Below are 25,386 nucleotides of genomic sequence, written 5' to 3'. Positions count from 1 at the left end.
AATTTCGTGGGATTAGAAGTGGGTTGACCGAGATTTTGTGGCTAACGAGATTGATGAAAGAGATTAGTCTCTCTCCTAGCAAGTGCCAATTGTACTGTGATAACAAAGCCGCTATTAGCATCTCACAAAATCCAGTACAACATGATCGAACGAAGCATTTGGAGGTTGATAGACACTTCATCAAAGAAAACATTGAAAATGGAATTGTTGAACTCCATTTTGTTCGCTCAGAAGATCAACTTGCTGATATCCTAACTAAAGCAGTCAACTCAAGGAGCTTTGAAGATGTGCTTTCCAAATTGAGTATTGGAGATCCCACTACTCAATTTGAGGGGGAGTGTTGAAAAGAGGAATATTGAGAAGAGGAATGTTTGGTTTCCATGGATTATTAGAGTTTCAAGAACTAGACATTGAATTGTGCCTTGTTCCAATATTAGTAGTTCCAAGGAACACATTTATTGTAGTACTTAAAGAGTCTCCTAACATCCCTATAAATATATGGGTGTTGGGAATCTTTCAATCATCCGATAAAAATACAATTCATATATTCCTTTTGCTTTCTTCTCTAAATATTGCTATCCTCTCTAAATATGATGCCTATACCATTTAACACTAACCCCATCCCCAATCGGTTTTTCCCCATATCTCAACTCCCTTAAAATCTCCAACCAAATATCTTTTAACTGCATACATATATCGTTCCCACAATCTCAGCCAGTGCAGTTTTCTTCCTTTCCAACAAAGGTAAAATCTTCCACTTCAACTCAGTGTAAACAAATCTTGGGATATTAAATCCATGGCACCATATTTTTCTTGTCACAGTTGAGAGGAAAAGGAAATACCGAACAGCCTGTGAATCCAAATTCTCCCTGCAATCTCAATTTATTCCGTGCTATAAAGGTATACCCTCTAAATCTCTGAGATCCACCACATTGGTTGCATATTTTTTTCAATAGTTCACAGCCTCGGAATTCTTGAAAACTATTGAATGATTCATTCTTGTTCAAAGACTCAACCTTAAGATTGGCCTTTTTCCCAACTACAAAATGTAATACTCTAAATAACAATTAGAAGAAAACTTAATAAAAGGGGAAAGGGTAAAACGTAACTGAACATCGTGACTCTCGGCGACGACGGAGATGCTGGTGCCGACAGACGCCGGTGAATTGCAGAAGCAGCGGTGAGCGAGAACTTGGATAAGGAAGAGAGGAATAAGAGATGGAAGTTGGGATTTTTCTATTTTGTGAATTGTAGAAGGTGAGAGAGAGAGAGAGAGCGCGAGTTTAGGAAGAGACAGAGAGTGGTGAAGTTTGATAACTAGAGAGAGAGGGAGAGAGTTGTTTTGGGTTGATGAAGAAGACGTGTGGCGATGGCTGGGAGTATATAGGAGTATTATTTACTCCTTTTCCTTGGTGTACAGATACAAGTGTTGGGTAAGGGAGTATAGACGTTTAGTATGAGGGAGTATATTTTGGTTTTGTCTTTTTCTTTGGGTTTAAATAATATTATTTGGCTAGATGACTAGTTTTTCTTAAATAATTGGACTAAGGTGCAATTTGTAATGGAAACTCTTGTTAGGCTCTTTGCTTAGTGCTTATTGGAAGAAATAGTAATGTTTGAGCTGTTTTGTTTAATCCGGGGATCTATTTTGTTGATAAAAGAATGAAGGATAATTCAAGCACAGGATGCATGCATTTTAAATTAAGTTATTTTGCAAAGTCTAATTTTTGCATATTATGTTCTTTTAAAAAGGGTGATTTTTGCATGCTATTTGAGAACGAAACGGAAAGACGAATTGAGGAGTTAAGCTTGTGAGGTGGGCTTTCTTTTTAAATAATGGTAATGCCCTAAGTATATTTTTATGGGAAAATGAATATTTGTCATGCCGTGTTTTGTTTTATCTATGAAACCTATCTGCTGTGGCTTTTGCCATCTATGGATAATCGAATTCGGGTCTGACTAGGGAGTGAGTCCCTACTCAGGCTAGTGTACACCAATGGGGATCGTGAGCCGTCTTTTGGGTCGGCCGGTCTAGTGACTTGGAATGTGGCCACATTCCTTGTCATCAATGGATCAGATATGGTAGACATCTATGGGAAAATGACTGATCAGTCGAATTTTATGATGGAAATGATTTTAGTGTCTTGGGTATTTTTTTTCCAAAGTTAAAACCCAAGGTCACTCAATGGTGGCATGATAAATACTTTTTATAAAATGTTTTCGGCACGAGTCCACTGAGTGCATCAAGTACTCAGCCCTGCATTTGTTTTAAAAATAATGTGCAGGTTGAGTTGTGACGAGCGCGGTGGGTGTTGAGCAAAGTTGGTGAAGATTTGTGTTTGCTGTTGAATATTCCGAATATATTATGTCTTCATACATAATAGTATTCTTCTCTCGAATGCTTCCGCTGAATATTGTTTCTTTTGAGTTCGTGTATTGTAGAGATAATATTTTTTTGAGTTGTTGATTATTGAGATACTCTGATTGGAGCTATTCCCATTTATATCGAGCTTTGGTTGAGTTTTGTTGTTTTCCCCTTTCTTTTCCGCTTCTTTAATCCTCCCCTAGTCGCGATTCACCGTGTTTTCTATCCTTAGAAAATGCGGGCGTGACAAAACCATAAACAATTTTAATTTATATTATATTTTTGTTTAATAATAAAAGAAATAGTAATTTACTTTCAAATTTTGACACAATAGAAGAAATTGTAATTTACTTCCAAATTTTGTCATAATAGATGAAATTGTATTTTACTTCCAAATTTTATTAAAGTCTCATAAGTCATAATGCAATGTTAAAAAAAAGTCAATTTTAATTTGTGTCACTATCAAATATCTCAAAGTCAAGTGTCTAAACATTATTTTAAAAATAAGATCTCTTAAAGTTAATAAAGTGCTTAAAAACTACTCCCTCCGTCCACGATTAAATGTCACGTTTCTAAAGGGCGCGGGTTTTAAGAAAGTGTTTGAGTGTGTAATAAATGGAGTGTGATAGTGGAATTTGGGACTCACTTGATTGCAGTTTTGAATTAAAGTGTAGAATCTATTTTTTTTAAAGTCATTTAAAATTTTCATTATTCATAATTCTATTTATTCCTAGTTTTCAACAATAAATAAAAATGAGAACACAAAATTCATAAACAAAGCCTTCCATTCCATAACCTGCGAAAATTGTTTCAAATACAAAGGGGGAATCTGAAAATTTTAATTTCCCTCTTAGACATTTTAGAGGGAAATTTGAACTAAATTTTGGACTTCAAACTACCTGTAAATACATTAACAATGTGCATTTAACACAACTCCTACCAACCTCCAAACTCAAAAAACTCCCAAAAAAGTGGCATTACATTCAAATTAGCATTTCCCTCAAAAAAATTTCATGATGATCAGCCAAGGCAGTCACAGGTCCTAACCAGCAACATGAAGAACTTGGTGGTGCAGTTCCTCCTCAAGCACAGCCATGCAGGAGTGCTCAAAAGAGGTGCTGTTATGGTGGCACCAGAGGAGTTTAGCATCAGCAGAAAGACAGTATACAGGCTGTGGAAGGCAACAAAAGATCAGATGCAGCGGGGGGAACCTGCAATAATGGAAGGAAAGCTTAAAGGATATCAACATGTAGATAAAATAAATCTTGATGAAGATAAGGTCAGAAATCTGTCAACACTTCAAAGGTCTTCAATTAGAAACATGGCATGTCATTTGTCTGTCAGCAAGACCATAATTCATAACTGGATTAAGCAAGACAAACTAAGGCCTCATACAAATGCTATCAAACCTGCCTTGACTGAGCTCAATAAATTAGCTAGGTTGAAATGGTGTCTTACTCAACTTCAGCCATCCATAACTCAAGGAAAAGTTCAATTTCATGGCATGCACAATATANAAGGTCAGAAATCTGTCAACACTTCAAAGGTCTTCAATTAGAAACATGGCATGTCATTTGTCTGTCAGCAAGACCATAATTCATAACTGGATTAAGCAAGACAAACTAAGGCCTCATACAAATGCTATCAAACCTGCCTTGACTGAGCTCAATAAATTAGCTAGGTTGAAATGGTGTCTTACTCAACTTCAGCCATCCATAACTCAAGGAAAAGTTCAATTTCATGGCATGCACAATATAGTCCATATTGATGAAAAATGGTTCTATATGACCAAGACATCAGACAGGTATTACCTCTTGCCGGATGAAGATGAGCCATATAGGTCATGCAAGTCAAAGAGGTACATCACCAAGGTGATGTTCATGTGTGTTGTTTCTATGCCACAGTTTGACAGTGAGGGGCAGCCCACATATGATGGTAAAGTGGGAATATTTCCCTTCACTGAATCTGTTCCAGCTCAAAATAAATCAAAGAATAGAGATAGAGGGACCTTGGAAACAAAGCCAATTAAAGCACTCAACAAGGAAGTGGTGAGGGGCTGCATCATCCACAAGGTATGCAATTTTTTCATACTATCAGATCTTACCAACTTAGTATAGATCATCATTTAGTTCCTTAAGTGTTTTTCATGACAGATCATACCTGCAATTAAGGCCAAGTGGCCTGATTGGGCAAGTAAGGAGATATACATACAGCAAGACAATGCTACACCGCACATAACTGCCAAAGATCCAGAATTTCAGGCTATTGCCAACTCAGATGGATTTAAAATCCATCTGATTTGTCAACCACCAAATTCACCTGACACTAACATATTAGACCTATGATTTTTTAGGGCTATACAGTCATGCAGCATGAGAAACCATGCAGGAATATGGATGAACTGGTGGAAAATATATGCAAGGCTTATGAAGAGCTGACACCACAAACCCTCAACAGAGTTTTCCTCTCCTTGCAGGCTTGCCTCACCCAGATCCTACAATTCAGAGAGGACAACAGCTACAAAGTTCCACACATGAACAAGGATAGGCTTGAAAGAACGGGGGACTACCCAATGTGCTAGAAGTGGATGAAGATCTTGTGAGAGAGGTGCTGGAGTACTTACAACAGCCAGAGTACAATGATGGTTCAGGGTATGATATTGGGCCTCTAACTGATGCATTTGGCTTCTAAGTTTGGGACTGTGTTTTTGGTTTTTTGATCAGGCCCTAAAGTTTTTGGAATAGGTGGTCTGATGTTTTTGCTTTTTTGGTGTATATAAATAGTGCAAAGATTATGTAATGCACATTTTCAGCTTTTGAATGTAAGGCAGGGCAGGGACACAACTAACAGAATTCACAATACTTTTCCCTCAGAAAAATTTCATCATACGGCAGGAAATCAAGCCTCCAAAAAATGCAAAGGGGTGGTTTGACACAACTTAAGCACAACCAACAGAATCAACCACCAACAACATCAGCCAACACAATATGATCACCGTAAACAGATTCCACACCAAATCAGTGAACATGAAGTAAGCAACACTTTTCCCTCAGAAAAATTTCATCATAGGGCAGTAAATCAAGCCTCCAAACCTTGCAAAGGGGTGGCTTGACACAACTTAAGCACAACCAACAGAACCAACCACCAACAACATCAGCCAACACAATATGATCACCATAAACAGAAGCCACGCAAAATCAGTGAAAACCATCACAAAAATTTCATCATAGGGCAGGCTTAAGCAACAATAATAGAACAACACAAGCTCTCAGACAATATTCATCATAGGGCATGCTTATTGCACAACAATCGAACACCACAAGCAAACAATACAGGCTATCATAAAAATTTCATCATATGGTTGTGATTAAACCTCCAAACCCTAAATTGAGGGTTGCAAAATCACAGAAACAACAAACACCTCGGAAACCCACAAACCCCCAAACTCAAACAGCCTCCAAACCCTAAATAGGGGGTGGCCAAATCACAGAAACACCAAACTCAGTACAAACTCACATTTCAGAGTAGATCGGTCATGCCAGGCAATAGCATGACCAAAAACTCCTTGAACCACTCCTCCTCCGAGATACGCCTCTTCCTCCATCGATTTAGAAGCGGCGTTTCAGGTACATCGACTTCGAAACCCTCAGAAATGGCTTCGAGATCCGGAGTTTCTGGGAGCAACGAGGACTAGGATTCCATCCACGAATCCAATTCGAGCTCAGGGGTTTCAGGTGTTAGGTTTGGTATACTGAAAAGCATGTTTCGAGCAAGTTTCACTTGAATAGAATCTTGCTTGTATACGTAAAACTCTATAATCCACTTTTAACCCGATTCAGTATTATTCGAGCAGTTTCGCACGAATAGAATCAGTATATTATTACATTGTGTTTGTTTGTGCATTTATAAGATGTTTTATAAACATTTAAATGTATAAGAAGCAAACAAAGTCTAAGTCTTTTACTTAGTAGACTGGTTGTGGGCGTCGTCCACTTTAAGGTAACACAGTCGGTTCTATGGAATGCTTTGCAAAAGAAAAAGAAGAATTTCACAACCTAGATAGGCTTTGGCTACCTATTGTGAAAGGTTGCAATGTCAGTCCGCATATTTCTAAGCCTTACTGAAATAAGATGACATTGGTGTGGTATAGCACTGAACGGATCTAACAGCAAGACGTGTCTTTATGCTATCTACTGAAAGACTAGGTCTTTATAAAATACTATTTCCTCCGTTCCACAGTAATAGAGGAATTTCATTTTGCGCACTTATTTTAAAAAAATAATTTTAAATAGTTAAAGCGGAGAAAAAGTAAAGTAAGAGGGAAAATATTGTAGATTCTTCTCTGCATTATTCTCTCTTTTACTTTACTCTCTCTCCACTTTAACTATTTAATATTATTTTTTCAAAACGAGTGCAGAAAATGAAATGCCTCCATTACTATGCAACATAGGGAGTATTTCTTAATCTACATACGTTAGCATTGAGCATACGGTATTGATTATGCACTACTTTGACTTATCAAATGGTGCGGGTTTTTCGCAACCCAATAATCCTGATATATTGGGTAGTGGTGATTAATATCTAGCGGTGCTAGGATTGCTATTATGTTGAATCGTGCGCGAGGTGAGTCTCGTTTGATAATTTCCTCAAGAGGAGCTAGAACAAGGTTTTATTATTCAGAAAACTGGCCTGTTGGGGTTTTATCACTCTATGAATAATAAATAAGTGTTTCTTGCTAAGTCCACTCTTGGAATTAATAAGATGTTAATTAATTAAGTCCATAGCAGACATTAATTAATTAATGGACATTTATATCTTAAGCGTGGGAAATAAATAATATAAATAACGGAAACCCGGATTACTTGTAATTTCGGATTTGGATGGGGAGTGCAATATTACTTCTGTAGTGGCTGCTCGTGATATTCCAATATAAGCTTGTATTAGATTGTGGGTTCAATTTAATTAGTAAAAAGCTAATTGGGGGAGCTCATATCCAAAACCTTTCATAGATCCCTGACTGGGCCCAATAAGAACTTAATACAAATAGGAGAATAAAGGAGAGACAGAATTAATTAATTAGTAGTAGAAATTTTCGCCCCCCTTTGTTTTTAGAGGAGCTCGAAAATTCTCTCAGCTCTCCTCCATGAGATTTTTCTGTCTTCTTTATTCGAGTCCTAGTATTTTGATAAGATCAGTCCACCCTGATATCGAGATACAGTTCGGGAACCAGAGAGAAGATCCGTGGTCTAGTATTGAAGATCATCACGTGGAGAAGGCGCGAGCAATCGACGATTCTTTGGAGAATCGAATCGGTAACCCTAAACCATAGAAAGCATGTTTAGGATTTATATTTTCTAAGCATGAATTATTTGCGTTCTAGCATGCAATTATCTGTTTAACATGTGAATTGCATAATCGGTCAAATAGATCCGTGTCTGATTTATTTGTTTTGTACAAGTCTTCCGCTGTGCAAGGGGCACCAAACCCCAGCATCAGGAACCACGGTCTCCTGTGAATCAGTCTTCTCCCACAAGTATGTGGGGATTGTGACGGTATGAGTGGCAATAGGAGCCGAGATCGTTCCCTCCGAGGTATTAAAGATCCACTCTAGAGGAGGAGACCACAGAGGAAGAGGCGGCGATGGGTTAGGGTTTCCGATTGATTCTCGGATAGAGAGAGGGGTTAGGGTTTCCGGAGGCGTGCGATCCATCTAGTCAAAGAGAGGAGGAGGAGGTATTCGACGGCGAGAAGGAGGAGGCGGCGGGTTAGAGAACTAGGGTTATGCGTGAGAGAGCGAGAGAGAGAGAGAGAGAGAGAGAGAATAAAAGTAGAAGATGGGAAATGATTGAAGGGAGTGAGAAGGTGGGAGGGGATGTAAAAGGAATGGCATGGGTGTAAATAGAGTAAGAAAATGAGGGTATGAATAATCTCCAAAAATAGTAAGGAGAACCGGGACTCTTATTCATGGACGGACGAAAATGGAGAAACGGGACATTTAATCATGGACGGAAGGAGTAGTATGTTAAAACTAGTATAAACCAATTCGGTTAGTTCGGTTATAACCGATAACCGATCGGTTCTAACCGAGTCGGTTAATTAAGTAACCGAACCGAAGATCGGGTCGATTACGGTTTGTATTTTGATGGAATTTTGGGGTCGGTTAACCGACCGAATACCACCCCTAGTATACCCCATGATAAGTATTGGGACATAGCAATGATGCAATGATGATGTTTCAGAATTGTTCTTGTAAACTACTCCTTGGTAAATAGAGGGTGCAAAATTGATCTATACACATAACTTATACATACACCAAATAAAAGATCTTACGAAGATGGAAGTGATTTTAATCTATATTTTATTTCCACAAAATGAAAAGAATAATTGAAAATGAAAAAACATATAGAACTGTCAGTTCAGTTGGGCCGATCCAGGACAATCTATTTATTGAATCTGTCCACATTTTGAAAAAACATTTGTTTGACATTTCTTATATTGATAGTGACACGATTATAAAAAAATTGAATTGTAATTTTTTTTGGATTGTTCAGTCTTTTTTTATAGGTAATCTTTTATTATATTTAACTTTTAAAAGAAAAATTTATACTTTATTCTTTGTTTAAATAGTTAGAGCTTGAAAAAACAGGCTAAGACACATGCATTCTATTTGATTGGGCGTTTTTTAGCTCAGAAAATGACCTGTGCATTTTTTCTGTCTCGCGTCACACGCAAATCACCTGGTCAGGCTTTTCTGGTTAAAAAAACACCCGGATTGCGCGTTTTTTCATTACAATACGCAGTCTTTGTAAAACAACCATGTATTTTTCTATCGGATTTCGATTAAGGCGTACGAGGTATCCGTGTGAAGCTCTATCGAAGATGAATGCGATGGTGGTCTTGTAGAAGTGTTTGAAATTAGTCTTGGCAAACTAATTATTGTTTAGATTCAGACCATTTAGCTTTCTCTTAGAGCTCTGTCTTTTGTCCTATAATATATTAAAATGAACCCATTTTCACTTCAAAAAGTGTAAAATAATATAATAAATGTGATTCACATCAAAAGTCAAGTAAAACATTAACTTGCGATATTAATTACTTCATCCGTCTCACAATAGGAGTCACATTTTGTGTGGACACAAGTTGTAAGAAATATTAAAAAGAGTGAACTACGTCAAAAGTCTCTAACATTTCCCTAAGAAAAAAAAATATCTCTGGAAGACTATAACCTTAAACATAATCATGTATCTTGTTTTTGTAGCTAAGTTTCGGACTAAAATACCCAAATGTCTTGAAGTGCATTTCAGTCAAAGTACCCACAACCTGCAAACCTACTCTGCAGACCTACTTAGGCTTTTGTCAAATCATATTTGATATTTCCACTCGCTTATATTTCCCTTGCTATATTTCAAGGGTTTTTTCTTCGATTCATTTCCCTTCTTCACAAATTGGAATAGCAGTAATTAAAAAAATATTTAGTCTATTCCAAAAAATATGAACAGGCATAAAGGCCCGCATGTATGAATATGATAAATCTCCAAAGCAGTTGCGGCCCAGTAAGAGGTGGGGAAGGGCTTAAGCTCCTCCCAAGAATTCCATTTTCTTGATTTTTCTACTTTCAAATTTTTTGAAAATTCTGAAAATCATTTTCAGCCCTCACTAAAATATTGTTTTAGACGCCTAAATAATCGGATGTTGAAAGGTAAGGACTAAGGAGGGACTGAACGAAAGTAAAGTATCGAAAATTACAGAGTTGAAAAATGTAACAAAAATGGCTGCCGTGTGGCTACTGAAGAAGAAGACGTTTTATTAATAATATTATATTACTTCTATTAGTAAATTACCTTGTAAAATGTGTGATGCGTAAAATGTTGATAGTTGTTAACTTATATGCTCTCATAGTATCATTTCAAAACATTTTGTTAAATAAAGCGAAATTTAAATTGAATATATTTCAAAACATTTTGTAAAATAAAGTGTTGCTTTAGAGGTTGTAAACGAAATTTTAAAATGAAATATCAACCAATAGAAAATCTAATTATAGGGTTTCACGGCAAAAACCATCATTTACAAAATACTCCGTATAATTTTAATTTTCTTTCCTTGGAATCTATGTAAATTCAATAATTTTAAAAGTATTGGACTAGTTTTATACTATAAAATGTTTATGTATATTAACGTTGTGTTTTCAATTTTTCATATGACATTACTTATCTAAATTAAAAAATGATAACTTATCAGGTGTGAACAAAAATAATTATGCCACAATTATTCAGGAACAGGTGTGAACAGTAGATGTTGTGCAGCATGCAGGCTGTCACGGTCAACATTCTTACTGAGATGACTATAATGTCCTTTTAGGGCTTAAGGGCATATTAGTCAGAAAAAAAAAGATACGTGATTATGTTTAAGGTTAGAGTCTTTCGGAGATATTTTTTTTTCTTAGGGACCTGCAGTGTCACATATGGAAACGTTAGGGACTTTTGATGTAGTTCACTCTATAAAAAATAGTGGGTCAAAAAGTTAGTGGTATGTGAGGTCCACTTTTTTATACTCCCTTCGTCCCATAAAATTATGTACACTTTCCATTTTCGTTCGTCCCACAAAAATATGTGCATTCCATTTATGGAAAGTTATATAAATATAATAATGTAGGTCTCACTATCCACTAACACTACTTTAACTAATCATTCTCCTCGTCTCTCTTACTTTACAATATCATTCTCCTCATGTTTCTTACTTTACCAATTTTGTCTTAATTCTCGTGTCATATTCATTGTCCATATTTTTATGGACGGAGAGAGTATTAATTTTATGGTGAAAGTGAAATTATGATTCTTATTATGTGACGAACAGAAAATGACAAAATGTGACTGTTATTGTAAGACGGAGGGAATATATTACTCTTCATGAATCCCTAAATTAGTATAAGTAGATTTTCTGTATTCCAGTAAATATTTACATTTGAGTCTTTGATTACCCATTCTTTCTTTTAAAAAGTAAATTCATTTTCAGAACGCATCTACTATTACTTCTTCTTTTCCTATATTAATAAAATATGAAAATAAAATAATAATAATTTCTTATCTCTTATCTTTTATTTTTCTTCCACAATTTAAAGAAATCAATTTTCTGTTTTGAATTGTCCACGATTTAAATAATCATTTAATTTATTCCATTTTTAGTATACGGACCCCATATTCTATTAACATTTTTTTACTCAAACTAATACTAAAAGTGAGACCTACATTCTATTAACTTTTTCTATTTAATTTTTTTCACAAAGTCAAATAATTTCTAAATATCTGTGCTATGTCAAAATGGCTTTTTAATGGTGGACGAAAGGGAGTATCTCTAATTATCTCTTAGTATCTCATGATTCTCATCTATTATATAATATAGGGATATTTAAATAAATGTTATTAAGTTCTTATTGCATGCCAAGAAATGAAGAAAATATCAATTATATATTTGTGTTGATATTTTTAACATACAAAATTGATATTAATTATTAGTTATTACTGTAACTTTGTTAGTATTTGATCACGCAGCTATGCATAAAACCGTAATATTTGACTATCCAAGACTGATATTGATTTCAACATAAAAAATGACAAAGCTCGTGGCATCTTATCATTTGCTCACTCTTTTTACAGGTACAAATTACAAGTAGATCTATTATTTACCTTTTGAAGCACGTATATATATTGGTGTGTATCGCCCAAGTTTATACATATTCAATTTTATTAGTAGATTTTAACAATAATTAAATTAAACTCCATATTGTAAATTGGTGGATGTAATGTGCATTCATGTAATACACATGTTTTTTTGCCTCTACTAGTAATCAAATTTACAATCTTGTACTACTACGTTGGTTCACGTTGGAAGTCTCATTTTATTATATACTATATCCAATTGATATTTCATTATAATTTTTTATAAGTGAGATACATATTTTACTTGTTGCAGTCATTTATTCGACTCATAACATGTTTAATTAATTTATTAGAATGTATTACTATTAATTTTATTTATTCGTTGACCGCAGGTTCTTTGGGAGAAACATGCTCAAAGGATTATGGTGCTCCTTGTAGGAAAAAAGATCCATCTATATGTTTAGATATATGCAAGAAAAATGTTGGTCCCAATTTTGTTGCTGCATGTGTTGGCGACATAACTACTTATTGTTCTTGTACTTTTAATTGTTAAGAAAATATAAAAGTGATTAGCCCTAGAATAAAATTTACCCTTCTTATCATGGACTATGCAGGTATTTTTTTTAATTCAATTTATCACAAAATGCCAAAATTTTATTTTATAGACCATAATTGACAAATAATGGGATATAAATAAAGCAAGAGTAAATGTCAAAATTGGTTATAAACATATAGTCAGAATACGAATTTGATCCAAAACATTAATTTTTGAAAAGATCCAAAACATTTGAAATCGTTATCGAAGTGGTCCTAAATATTTGACATAGTTGTCGAAGTAGTCCTTTTCCGTCAAAAACTAACGGTCTACGCTTAATTAATAATTTTTTTAACTTAATTTATATACTAATGCATAATTAATTTAACAAAATTAAATGATAAGAAATTTCAAAATCGACTATTTCTCCCTCTTTTTCCTTCCCTTTCATCTCTTCTTCGTTCTTCCTAAATCAGAATCTCTCTCTTCTTCTCTCTGGTGCTCAACGTCGTCGCGTCTTTCTCTCGACTAACAACGAGCAGGCGGAGGTGACGGAAGCGAAACCATCTTCCAGCAACAGCGACCGTGACGGCGGAGATAACAACGCTGGACCGCTAAGAAAGAAAATTGAGAGAGAGATGAGGAGGACCGAAAGAAATGGGGGTTGATGGCGACACCAATGGTGGACGGCGACGGTTTTGATCTCGGACAGCAGCAATACGGAGAAACACACGATGACGACGATTTGTGGAGGAGCGAGCAGAGAGAGAAAGACGCGATGACGTTGAGCGCCGGAGAGAAGAAGAGAGAGATTCCGATTTAGAAAGAACGAAGGAGAGATGGAAGAGAAGGAAAAAGAGGGAGAAATAGTCGATTTTGAAATTTCTTAGCATTTTATTAATTTTATATTTAATTTTGTTTAATTAATTATGCATTAGTATATTAATTAAGTTTTAAAAAATTCATTAATTAGGCGTTGACCATTAGTTTTTGACGGAAAAGGATCACTTCGACAATTATTTCAAATGTTATGACCACTTCGATAACGATTTCAAAAGTTTTGAACCCGATTTTGAAAAACTGAATGTTATTTATTTGATCTTTACTCATGAAACAATTCACAAATGATTTGTGGCCAATTTCAGACTGAAAGGGAAATACTTAATTTATTCAGTTTGATTCGATTTTATTAAATGAATACACATTAAAAAATTTATATATTTTTCGTACCCAAATAAATAACTAATTAAGCATCAAATAAACCACCAGGAAATGGCTCAATGACTCAAACCCCTTCTCTAGGGTTTAACAATTCAATCTTGTACAATTAGATCAAAATCAAATTTAAGAGCATTCCAGCAATCTTGTTTTAGTTAATCTGTGGGAGCTATGGAAGATGGAAGAGAGGCGCTGACACTCGTGGCAAGAAAGCCCAGTTTCTCGCTGCCCACTGCTTGCCCCAATTGTCTCCCTGTTTACATTTATCTTAAATTTGCCAACATCCCATTCACTTTGGAATTCAATCTCATTCATCCTGATTCTGGTAATTCATTCTTTTTTAATCGTATCAAAACTTTTTCTTTTTAATTTTAATTTCTGCTGTCGATTTTCCTTTTATCAAGTAATTGCTGGTTCATGTTTTTGGTTTAATATACTCTCACGCCTTCTTTTGTTTGCGTGCTTTGTTTTAAAAGGATCAAATAGTTATTCTTCAGGTTTCCCGTTACATGATTGGTTGCTACCGAATTGGTAGCAAGAAAATGAGCCTTCTGCAATGGTTGCTTTTGGATTATGAATTTGTGGATTTATTGTGTTTGCCTTTTTTAGTTATTCTGCAATGAGCTTCTAATTTGCAAGATTACGGTTGATTGTGTTTGAACATTGCTATTGTTGCTGTCCGAAAACAGTTGATAGACTGAACACTACTCCCTCCGTCCCCGATTAAGAGTCACACTTTTCCATTTCGGTCCGTCCCCAATTAAGAGTCACACTTCATTTTTACCATAAATAGTAAGTAGGTCTCACATTCCACTAACTCAATTCACTCACATTTTATTATAAAACCAATATAAAAAAATAGGTCTCACATTCCACTAACTTTTTCAACTAACTTTTCTTTACATTTCTTAAAATCAATGCCCGGTCAAAGTGTGACTCCTAATCGGGGACGGGGGGAGTATATGTTTAGAATCTCTTTTAAAAGAAAATGAATCTAAGGCCTCCAGCTAAATGGTTCTAAACAGAGATCGATGTAATTCTCTAGCAATCAGATATTCCAGGTTAAGTAGATTTTTGTGAAAGGGAAATACTAGCTTTCTCTGCGTGATTCATTTAAAGGTGTATAATGCTACCATACGTAGTCGAATTCGAATATCAGCAGGTGAATATTCATTATTCCATAGCTAAGTTATTTAATTTTTTGGTTTAGAAAAGCTTTAGATGATTACCATGGTAAATGGTATTGCAGAGGAACTTGTGAAATTTTATTATGAAAAATGTGGATCTTGATATTGACTTTTGACAAAAAAGCTTCTTTTTTGTTGGTGTGTCCATTAACTTTCAATATATGCATTAATCGTGCTATTAGTAACACCAAACATGATATTTTGGTTTTTGCTGTTTATACACTGAAAATCATTATATCTTTTTTGTAAGTATGCATCTCTGGCCTCTGCTGCTACTTGAGCCTGTAGTCTCTGTATCTCAAATAATGGATATGCATTGTACCCCTACCAGATCAGATACCATTTGTTGAGTCTGGTGATTATGTTGCTTATAACAATGAGAACAGTGGGGTCCTTCAGAAATTAAAGGAAGATGGCATTGTTGACTTGGATGCTGAGGTCAGTGATATACCTGAATGGGTATCATTTAAGGCGATGGTTGAGTCATGGCTTGCTGATGCAGTCTTGTATGAACTATGGGTGAGTTCCGATGGCAAGTCAGCTCACAAGATTTACTACTCTGATCTCCCTTGGCCAATTGGAAAGATTTTGTACTATAAGCAAGTTTATGCAGTGAAACAACTACTTGGGATAACATCAGAGAATGCAGAAAGGAGGGAAGAAGAGGTATTTCTGTTTAGACATAATTCTCATCTTGTGTTTTTCTGTGTCTACTGTCTAGTTATGTAAGATTGCCTAGCCTACATGGTGAAACAACTACTTATGCTGTTTTTATGCGCAGATATATAGAAGAGTAACTGTGGCATATTGTGCTTTGTCAGCTAGATTGGGGGAACATACATTTTTCTTCGAAGAAAGGTAATTTCCTTTTGCTCTGTTTAAACCTGACTTGCTGCTGCTTTTTCTTGTTTTATAGTATTTGGTAAATACTGCCTAACACAATGTTTCTAATTCAGGCCAACAAGTTTGGATGCAGTTTTTCTTGGGCATGCTCTGTTTACTCTTCTTGCTTTACCTGTGAGTACTCCTAATGGTTATATTTGAATCATTGTAACTGGAGACTTCCTTTCTGAAGTGAGTTTTGAATCCAGTACAATGAAAATTTCATATTGCTCTTTTTGTTTCTGCAAAGAACAAAATCTGAGATATGCTTCAACCTGAAATAGAAGTGTTACAAATTGCCATGCTTATTTGGTATTGTATGAATGGTTAAGTGCCCCACAACTTTATACTGCACTGGTTATTTGATGCATTTAAGATATTGAATCATATTCCTTTGATAGGAAACATCTGTTCTAAGAAGCAAGCTTTTGGGTCATGCTAATCTTGTGAAGTATGCCGAGAATCATAAACTGGGGTATATAGATGCCAGTTCGTCATCTTCATCAGTTCCTCAGTCAGATCCCTCATCATCAGCTTCAAAACGAGGTCCTTCAAATTGGAGTGAGTCACTTGTACCGATGTTGCTATCCTGTTTTACTAACTATATAATGTCAGTTTTTGAAGCATACGGGTGGTAAAAATTGTATTGATACGGAAGAGAATACTGTTTGGGATAGATTAGTCATCACCATAGCAACAGAGTTATCCAAAATAGGAGTGTTTTAGGAAGTTTTCTTGTGAGACATTATTAAGGGGGCTTGAGTTTGAGCTATGAAGCTATCATGAGCTTCCGTGTGTGTATGTCAGAATGTCTCTTCTCCCACTTGTACAGTTCGGTTATAAAATTTCCATTTCCTCTGATAAAATAGAAGAAAAACAGGTGCAAAGAGACGCACTTGTAGTTTCTCTGTGGAAGCATTCGACTATTACTATTCACATGTTTTTGTAGATTTACCCATTCACTACAAATTTATAGGTACAAAGCCAAAGAACAAACCACGTAGGGAGAAGACAGAGGAAGAGAAGAAATTCAAGAGACGTGCTAAATACTTTCTAGCTACTCAGCTTGTTGCTATTCTGGTTTTCCTTTCCGTTCTTGGTGGATCTAATGATGCTGAGGTGGAGCTTGGTGATGATTATGAGTAGGAATATACCAATCTGATAGAGATTTGTTCGTCTCCAATGGTCGATTTTTTCGTGTTTCCTAGTTAGACTTGGGCTTGCTAGGGATTGAGAAAATAAATTGCATATAAGCAAGCAAGTCATTGGATTTTTATTTTCTGACAGTCTGCTAATGAGTTTTAGAGTAGGGGGAATTATCTCTTGTACTAAGCTATAGAAGCTGAGCATAAATGCAAATTTTCCCATTGCCAAATGGAGTATGGATTTATTTCTTTGTTGAGTCTATAGTACAAATCATATCTATTACTACAATAAAACAAACATTAACTCCTGCTTTTATAAAAAAATCGATAATTTTGTATGAAATAAAAAACAAGCATATCAATAAGGATAAGAAGGAATCAAATATATAAATCTATCTTCATAAAACAATGAACGTTTTAGAAGCTAAACATGCATTAATAAATAATCGATACGATTCTTTATTTTATTCTACTTATAATATACAACAAGCTGAAATCCATGGCATGGGCTTCACCGGTATCTTCAATCCCAATCAGTTACGTACACACAAATAAAATAAGAAAAACTCTCATTTTCACCCTTGTCCGATTTTTGAAGCATGCCAAAGAAAAATCAACTTCCAATTCATAAATAAACTTTTTTGTAGGAGTATATCGAAATTTGAAACAGAATAAGCAAATATTCCTCATTAATTAGTGCAACACTTCCAAAGTTGGACAATAAAATGTTAGAGATGATCAAGACGTTAAAAATTTGTTTTGGTAATTATATATTTAAATTTTGATTTACAAATTTCTAACCCAAAAATTTTCTTATTTTTGGTTGTGAATTTGTGATGCTAAAAATGGTCAGCCATCTGAGGTTCCCTTAATAAAAGTTGGTGATCTCAATTCTCAACGAAACTATACAACATGATAGCAACAACCATTAATCACATTGTCAAATCCTAGTTTTTTGCAGCAACGGCGTGACGGAGTTGGGCGGCGGCGGCGACGAATAATAGCGCTTGCATGACTGATTTATGCGCGGTTCCAATTTTATGGAATGTCCCCGAACAGACTTGCTCCCAACTTGTTTGCACCGGAACCGCGCCTCGGCAACCATCTGCACGAACTCGTGGAGCCCTAAACCGTGCAAGTTTTTCTCGTCTTTTTGGAGGAGCTCCATGATGCACCCGAAGAAACCGGCGTCGCACGGCAGCGCAATGCCCCCGGTCGCCTGGTACCCGAACTCCTCCTCGGCCTGGTTCAGCAGGGCCACGAAAACCGGAAAGTTCAAGAACCGGGTTGGGACCACGAAGCGGTGGCGCTCCCGCCCGACATAGACCGCCACTGAACCGGATGGGGTTCGGGGGTTCAGATCGGCCGGTTCGTAGCGGCTCTTGTTTTTCCAGCTCCTCATCACTTGCTTTAGCCTTACAATCTGATTGATTGCGTTCATTTTCTTCATAGCCGACGACATGAGAATTGATATATATATATATATATATATATATATATATATATATATATATATGTGTGTGTGTGTGTGTGTGAATTCGAGAGAGAGAGAGAGAAAGAGAGAGGAATGATGAATGAAAATACAGCGTGGTTTAATCGACAGCTTCGAGTGCTGTATTTATAAGAGGTAGGCTTCATACATTTTTTTGATTTTGTTGTTAGGATTTGGAAATTATTAGTAGATTTCTAGCATATATAATTATTAAAAAGTTACTCATAAAATATAAAAATCTAGCATCACTCATATAATAGCCCTTCCACTCCAAACAATTTGGCTAAAATGAATATTAACTTTTTTTTGCTAAGTTGATTATGCAATCAATTTCCTTGATTATAAATTGCGTATAGGATTAAAACTCTTGAAGTTACTGATATTCGACTCTATAAAGATTAAAGAGATATAACTTCACATAAAAATGGATGTTGATGAGTTTGATTAGGATCTGAATACTCCCTCCGTCCCGGATAATTCGGGTCACTTTGACCGGACACGGGTTTTAAGAATTGTAGTGAAAAGTGGATTGAAAAAGTTAGTGAAATGTGTGTCCTACATTTATATATTAGTTTTATAGATATGAGGTCCACTACCAAAAATGGTAATAGTGAAATGGAACTGAAATTGAAAATTGGGACGAATTATCTGGGACGGAGAAGGGAGTAATAACTTTTTATATAAATGTGTGTAATGGAACACATGATGATATTAGTGGACCGACACTGCCTAGCTAGATCGTGGTCCTTCTGGATTAAGTGAGACAATTTGTTTGATCAGATGTGAATTTTAGTTAATTACATGATGGTTACATTAACCTGATTTTAAATATATTTTGCAAAAGATAAATTAACATGATTGCAGTCAAAATATAGCCACATTCAATTCACAAAATTTTGAACTGTAAATAATCTCAACAAATTGAGTTAGTACATATAATTGTTATTGTATTACAGTAATTTATACTAGTAAAGAGAATGGGGTGTACAAAAAAACTAAATAGAGAGAGTGCTAGGAATAGGATCATATATAGGAAATATACATAGTATACAATCTTATCTCAATCTTTTTGTAGCTAATATAATATTATATTTTTAAACAAGATTTCATCATGTAATCAGAATGCAGTTATGTGCTTAAGAATGTTTACAAAAGTAAAAAAAGTAGTTTTACAAGGTACTATGCACTAATAAATAATTTTATCATATATTTTTTCAAAAAGAAAGGACAAAAAGAAGATAAAAAACATGATCCGCTAGAAATGCATATTAGTTGCGCCGAGAAAAATCAATCAATTCCTACATGGTTAAAAATTAAATTAAAACATGTTAGTAAACGATATGGATTGTAATATTTCAAACTTAGATTCAACTTATATAACATGGAATATATATTTTAGTCCGTCCGCGAGTAGGAGTCCCATTTTTTCATTTTAGTCCGTCCGCGAATAAGAGTCTCGGTTCACTTTTATTATAAATGATAATAGGGTCTCACCTTCAACCAACTCATTTCACCCACATTTCATTTAAAACTAATATATACAAGTGAGACCCCTATTCCACTAACTTTTTTCCACCCACTTTTCTTAACATTTCTTAAAACTCGTGCCGCCAAGGAATGAGACTCCTAATAGCGGACGGAGGAAGTATCAATGATGCGTCGATTATTTGCAATACAGATCTAAGGTTGAAACCCCACTGTTCTTCCATTTCCAAGTAAAAATTGGTGTTTATAAAATTAAGTTGTCGATATAAATTGGACATAATAAAATCAAATAAAAAACTAAATCAACAAATATTACTAAAGTACATTTAATAGCCTGGTAGTAGGTATATATAATTATTACAATTACATAGTTTGAGTGAAGCTAACGTCAGTAATATATTTCTAGTCAATGGAAATAATATAATATGTCCATAGTTGATATATTGGCGTAATAATAATTAATATTCAGTGTAGTTGTCAATATATAATACTCCCTCCGTCCCGCTTTAGCAGTCCCATTGATTTTTCTTCACTCGTTTTGTAAAAATGATAATAAATAGTTAAAGTGGAGAAATAATAAAGTAAAAAAGAGAATAATGTAGATAAAACTCTTCCCTATATTATTCTCTTTTTTACTTTATTATTTTTCCACTTTAACTATTTATTATCATTTTTACAAAACGAGTGCAGAAAAGTCAACGGGACTGCTAAAGCGGTACGGAGGGAGTACTACAATTAGTAGTTAGGTGATACAAATACATATATGCAATTATACTGTAGTCATACAATATAGGGCCATTCCAACATGAAAATTGGCACATTTCCAATTTTATAAACTTTGGTATTACCTGACATAATTAGCAGTTTGACTCACAAACTTTGTATAAATGGTCACAGAAACTCCAACTCTTATATTTTGGCCCACATTCTTAGTTTAATTTTTTTTTATTAATTAAAGAAATCATTGAACTTTTTTCATTGTATTTGGCTATTTTCTATGTAACAAAATATTTTGTGTGATACAAAATTAAAATAAGAGCTAACTTAATAGTATTTGAGATTAGCAATCAAATTGAAAATTAATTACAAAATAAATTAAAATTGAAATGGTAAGATATAAATTGTCATTTTTTACACTAATATTGTCCTGAAATTTATTTCTCATGTATTGTCATGCAACATGTCCAATTGCATTATTGATGATTTAGTCATACTTTTCGAAATAAAATATAGAAAGCACCATGCATGGCAAAATAATTACTATATGGAGTAGATAAGACTTGAAGAAAGAGCATCTTACCACAGAAAAGTTGTGGGAAAACAGCAGAAGGTCAGAAACCTATATTTCCAAAAAAAAATAAGTCAGTGGAGAGGAGTGTGCAAAATTACAGTATCTGTGACACCCATTAAAATGATATCGCCAAGATGATCAAATGCATCGGCGGTCAGAGGCCGGTCACCTCTGCAGTGACAAATAACGAATCGGGATATATTGTTCCGGGCATGGAGGGAGCCAGCAAGAAACATTACAGAGCATCATGTCAATATCCGATCATGTACTCAGTTTGTGTCTCCCAATAGACCTTTGTTTGCTTAACCATGTCAGCCCGTTCAGTAACTAGACGCTCCTTCCAGTATTCCTTGCACCTGCCAACGTAAAACAATTCAAAATCCGTTTGCAAGATACACAACAATCAAAATTCTCTACTCACTCTTTCTTTAGAAGCAAATCCAGTTCCATCATATGGACCGCCTTGGTGTATACACCAACCTGCAGTGAAGCCAAATATCACATAGAGCTTTCATAAAACTTACTCATAGAGCTATAAATTGTATACTATTTTATAAATAAGCAGGAAACATTACCTCTCTGCACACGGGACATTTTGATTCTGAGTTTGCAGCCTTGAGGCCTTGAAAAACCATAACGGAAGCTGCAGAGCAAGCACATGATTTGCAGAAGATATGCCCACAGCTCAAGGCATACGGATTGAAAACTAGATCCTGACAATTATTTGACAGAAACACGTTCTTATTCTGTTGCGACAGAAAAATTAAAAGAACACTTCCATAAGAATTTACCAAAGAAAATAACCTTACCAAGCAAATTGCACAAGTTAGATTGTATTCTAGTTTCACATTATCTGGGAGGATCAAAGTCATCGTGGGCGCTGAAGCAGTTAAGTCAAATAAGAATGGATTGTGGAGCCCACCAGTGTCGCCTCTACGTTCATTGAAGTTCTTACAGAAAGCCCCTAATTCCATTAACCAAGGTGACTGCAGAATTTCTGTATGTTCTGCACGCATTTTAGACTTGAACTTCCTTCCATTGGCAGAACTATGTATCTGTATCAATTCATGAATTTAGTGAAGAATGTAAGAAGAAAAACATGAACAGGCATAGGGTTAGGAATTCGGCAGCAATCATAACTAACAGCAGAACCGGCCTCTACTTACTTTATCATACTTCTTGAGAATTTTCCGCATGGCCATAGCATTCATCATAGCATATTCAGTTAACATCTTACATTCTTGTGCTGTCTTTCGTTTAGGGGCAGCAAAACAATAGCGTAAAAATGTAAAATATCGCTGCGCTCCACCATGGATATGAAATTGGAGAAGCTGCCTCACTCTTGAACTAAAGCATCCAGCTATATCAGTAGCCTCCTTCATCAGTTCGGAGAAGAATTTCTGATCACAAACTAAATTATGCAAAAAGACGACATTATTAGCGTCGTAAGAGCTAAACTTGAGCTAATAATATGGAACTAGAGATGAGGAATAGAAAGAAAAGATGAAAAGGATTTGTAAGACAATTTTCTGTAGTTTCATAGTTCAGAATCTGGGACATGCGCACAGCATTCGCAGGTTGAAACCATACATGGGGTATTCCAGCAATCAATAGTCACTAATACTTTCATTTATCAAGTCTTGCACATTGACTACTCTCCATGTTATTTTTTCTAGAAGCTCCAATTTGTGAATCACAATCACATTATCAGGATTCAGGAAAGTTCATTAACCTTCCAGAATAATCTTCTTTCTGGTGGAGTGCAGTTCTAAGTACGTAAACCACAGGTGTAACTAATTATTTTTTAAAATAAAAATAAGTGGAAACAAGTCCGCTTCAACAGTCTGCCTAATTTCTGTGCATTTGACACTAATTGTTGAACTCAGTTCATAATGCCATTATAAGATTAGCAACCAAACTTAAATGATGTTGTTCCTTAGTATCTAAATATAGTTTCTTTTAGAATCCCAGAATGACATAACAGTGAAATTATTACATATGCTTGCTTGATGGAGTTGAATATTCACAATAGATTATGTTAAAGAAGCCACTGCAAAGGGAACTCCATCATCTGCTTCTTACGAATGCCTGTGCATTTATCATGACCTTTACTATCATATTTGCAACACACTAAATAAGAGATATCTAACATATAAAACTAGTCAGATAGCATAGCATTTCAATATAAATACAGCCAAAATCATCTCACTGCTTCCAGTTTGCACATCCAGATAAACTATTCAGTATCTTCCTCATTTCTCTCACTATCACATATACGAAAGGTACACTATGTAGACTACAGACTACATGCCCGATACTGCACCTAAATACTAGGATAAAAGCATTCTTAGTCACAAAGAAGATAATTCTCCAAGGGATCAAGATGAAAGTTAATTTACACATTTACAATGAGGACTGTATATATTGTCATCAAGAGAAATAGGCACTTAATACCAGGTATATAATATTTGACCCTCCTATATACTTTGTTATAGACTCCCCAATCCGAAAGTAGTCGAAAATATTTCTCACACAGTAGCTGCATAATTACGAGATACAGTGACAATGCAGCACATGGAAGCATAGTCAGTGCAAGATACAATATGTTCTGAAGTTGGGTTAAAAAGTTTTACTGTTATCACATGATCAATCATTAACTCCAACATTCAGAATAATCACTCACTGCATCAGATATACATATTCCTATTCACAAACTATACACATTATCCGTTTACCTAGGTCAGCCACAACAGCATCAAACAAACCCCCTCAAATCTCAATCAAAAGAAGCCACACGCACACATTGGCAGTGATTACATATACGCTGGAATAGCATAATTAAAGCAGTGATTAAAAGGAGAGGCGAGGCATTACTGACATTGGCAGGACTCAAGTTGGCAAAACTGAGAGAATGCGGCTTCATCCCCATCATCGTCAACAGAAGGGGAATCGTTGATAGCCGTACAATTTCTGCATCTTTTGAGCACTTTCTTGAGGCGCTTGTACTCCACGTGGCGGCAATTCTTCACGAACCTCTCTTGATTCGTATCCAGATACACCGAAAACTTCTCCCCAAACTTCATCGCTCCCGCATCAAATTGCGTTGATTGAATTCAAGTGTTCGCGGCTCAACAAAATTGAAATCTCTGTTCCGACTCACATAAATCGGGAAAAGGGAATTTATTAGATCAATAGGAGGAGACGATTGAAGAAGATGAGCTGTGCGGATCAGATTAATACTTGCGTGTTTTTCGTGGGAAGCAAAGCAACAATCTCTATCCCTATCAACTCTGCATGCATAGTTGCCATTTTTCATTAGTATTTTATTTCGAAATAACAGTCATTTTTTATAGATTTATTTAAATATCGCAGTACGATTTGAAAATTATATTACCATTATAAATTTTTAATATTTCATAATTATTTTATCTGTATTAAAAATGATAGTACATATTTTGGTGATGAAAATCGATTAAAATAAAGAAAAAAATCTATTTATATTAGTGAAAAATATCATTTTAAACATTAACAAAAGACATCGTTTATATTCGGATTGATTATTGAGAATAAAATTGAAAATTTATAATATAATAATGTTTACAGTTTATGAGATTTGACTAACAAACTTTTATTATTTTAATTGTTTTTATCCTTTTTATTTTATGTATTGAATGAATTTGAATTTATTAATACAATTCTCATTACTACATCATGTATTACACGTTTCATACTATAGTAAAATAATAATAATAATAATAATAATAATAATAATAATTTTAATTTTACTTGCATATAGTAAGAGTAGCACCGAAAACAATCTGAGATAACTGAAAATAGTGTATTTATAACGTGGATGTAGTGTTTATTTGATACTTTGAGCAATAATTCATTGATAAAACTTAAATAATGATATAAATGATTATGGTGACTTGGATTCCGCGTATATTGAAAACCGTTAAGTTTCTTAAAATCGGTTTTCCTTTTTTGTTATTATTATTATCGTACGGGATATTGGTTACTAAAATTATGAATTTTAGTCAAAATTTGATATTTTTCACAAATTTTAAAATTGATATAAAATATCACAAACTTTGCACTTTATTTGGTATTACCCAAACTAGCCCAAATAA

General features: G+C 34.9%; 4 protein-coding genes across 4 annotated transcripts; 2 read left to right on the top strand and 2 right to left on the bottom strand.

Annotated features, from left to right (window-relative positions):
* Positions 1-3,927: 3,927 nt before the first annotated feature.
* On the top strand, positions 3,928-4,946 carry LOC125194136. The gene is made up of 3 exons (XM_048092190.1): positions 3,928-4,437; positions 4,519-4,626; positions 4,719-4,946. The coding sequence occupies exons 1-3, from the start codon at positions 3,928-3,930 to the stop codon at positions 4,944-4,946; spliced, it is 846 nt and encodes a 281-aa protein (XP_047948147.1).
* Positions 4,947-13,812: 8,866 nt separating this feature from the next.
* On the top strand, positions 13,813-17,245 carry LOC125209619 (mitochondrial outer membrane import complex protein METAXIN-like). Its single transcript, XM_048109212.1, has 6 exons — positions 13,813-14,099; positions 15,293-15,627; positions 15,743-15,819; positions 15,918-15,978; positions 16,245-16,404; positions 16,820-17,245. The coding sequence occupies exons 1-6, from the start codon at positions 13,946-13,948 to the stop codon at positions 16,987-16,989; spliced, it is 957 nt and encodes a 318-aa protein (XP_047965169.1). The 5' UTR covers positions 13,813-13,945; the 3' UTR covers positions 16,990-17,245.
* A 611-nt stretch (positions 17,246-17,856) lies between these two features.
* LOC125214035 (auxin-responsive protein SAUR50-like) lies at positions 17,857-18,458 on the bottom strand. The gene has a single exon (XM_048114922.1). It carries the CDS (start codon positions 18,448-18,450, stop codon positions 17,929-17,931), a length of 522 nt encoding a protein of 173 aa, XP_047970879.1. The 5' UTR covers positions 18,451-18,458; the 3' UTR covers positions 17,857-17,928.
* Positions 18,459-21,308: 2,850 nt separating this feature from the next.
* Positions 21,309-24,417, bottom strand: LOC125212340 (probable E3 ubiquitin-protein ligase BAH1-like). The gene is made up of 6 exons (XM_048112511.1): positions 24,135-24,417; positions 22,423-22,667; positions 22,066-22,311; positions 21,832-21,969; positions 21,678-21,736; positions 21,309-21,612 (listed from the first exon to the last, which is right to left on the bottom strand). Exons 1-6 carry the CDS (start codon positions 24,337-24,339, stop codon positions 21,507-21,509), a joined length of 999 nt encoding a protein of 332 aa, XP_047968468.1. The 5' UTR covers positions 24,340-24,417; the 3' UTR covers positions 21,309-21,506.
* Positions 24,418-25,386: the final 969 nt, after the last annotated feature.

Source organism: Salvia hispanica, chromosome 1 (assembly GCF_023119035.1).
Source record: "Salvia hispanica cultivar TCC Black 2014 chromosome 1, UniMelb_Shisp_WGS_1.0, whole genome shotgun sequence".
Taxonomy (NCBI): Eukaryota; Viridiplantae; Streptophyta; class Magnoliopsida; order Lamiales; family Lamiaceae; genus Salvia; species Salvia hispanica.
The sequence above is the reverse complement of the archived record's forward strand: the minus strand, read 5'-3'. Positions and strand labels throughout refer to the sequence as shown.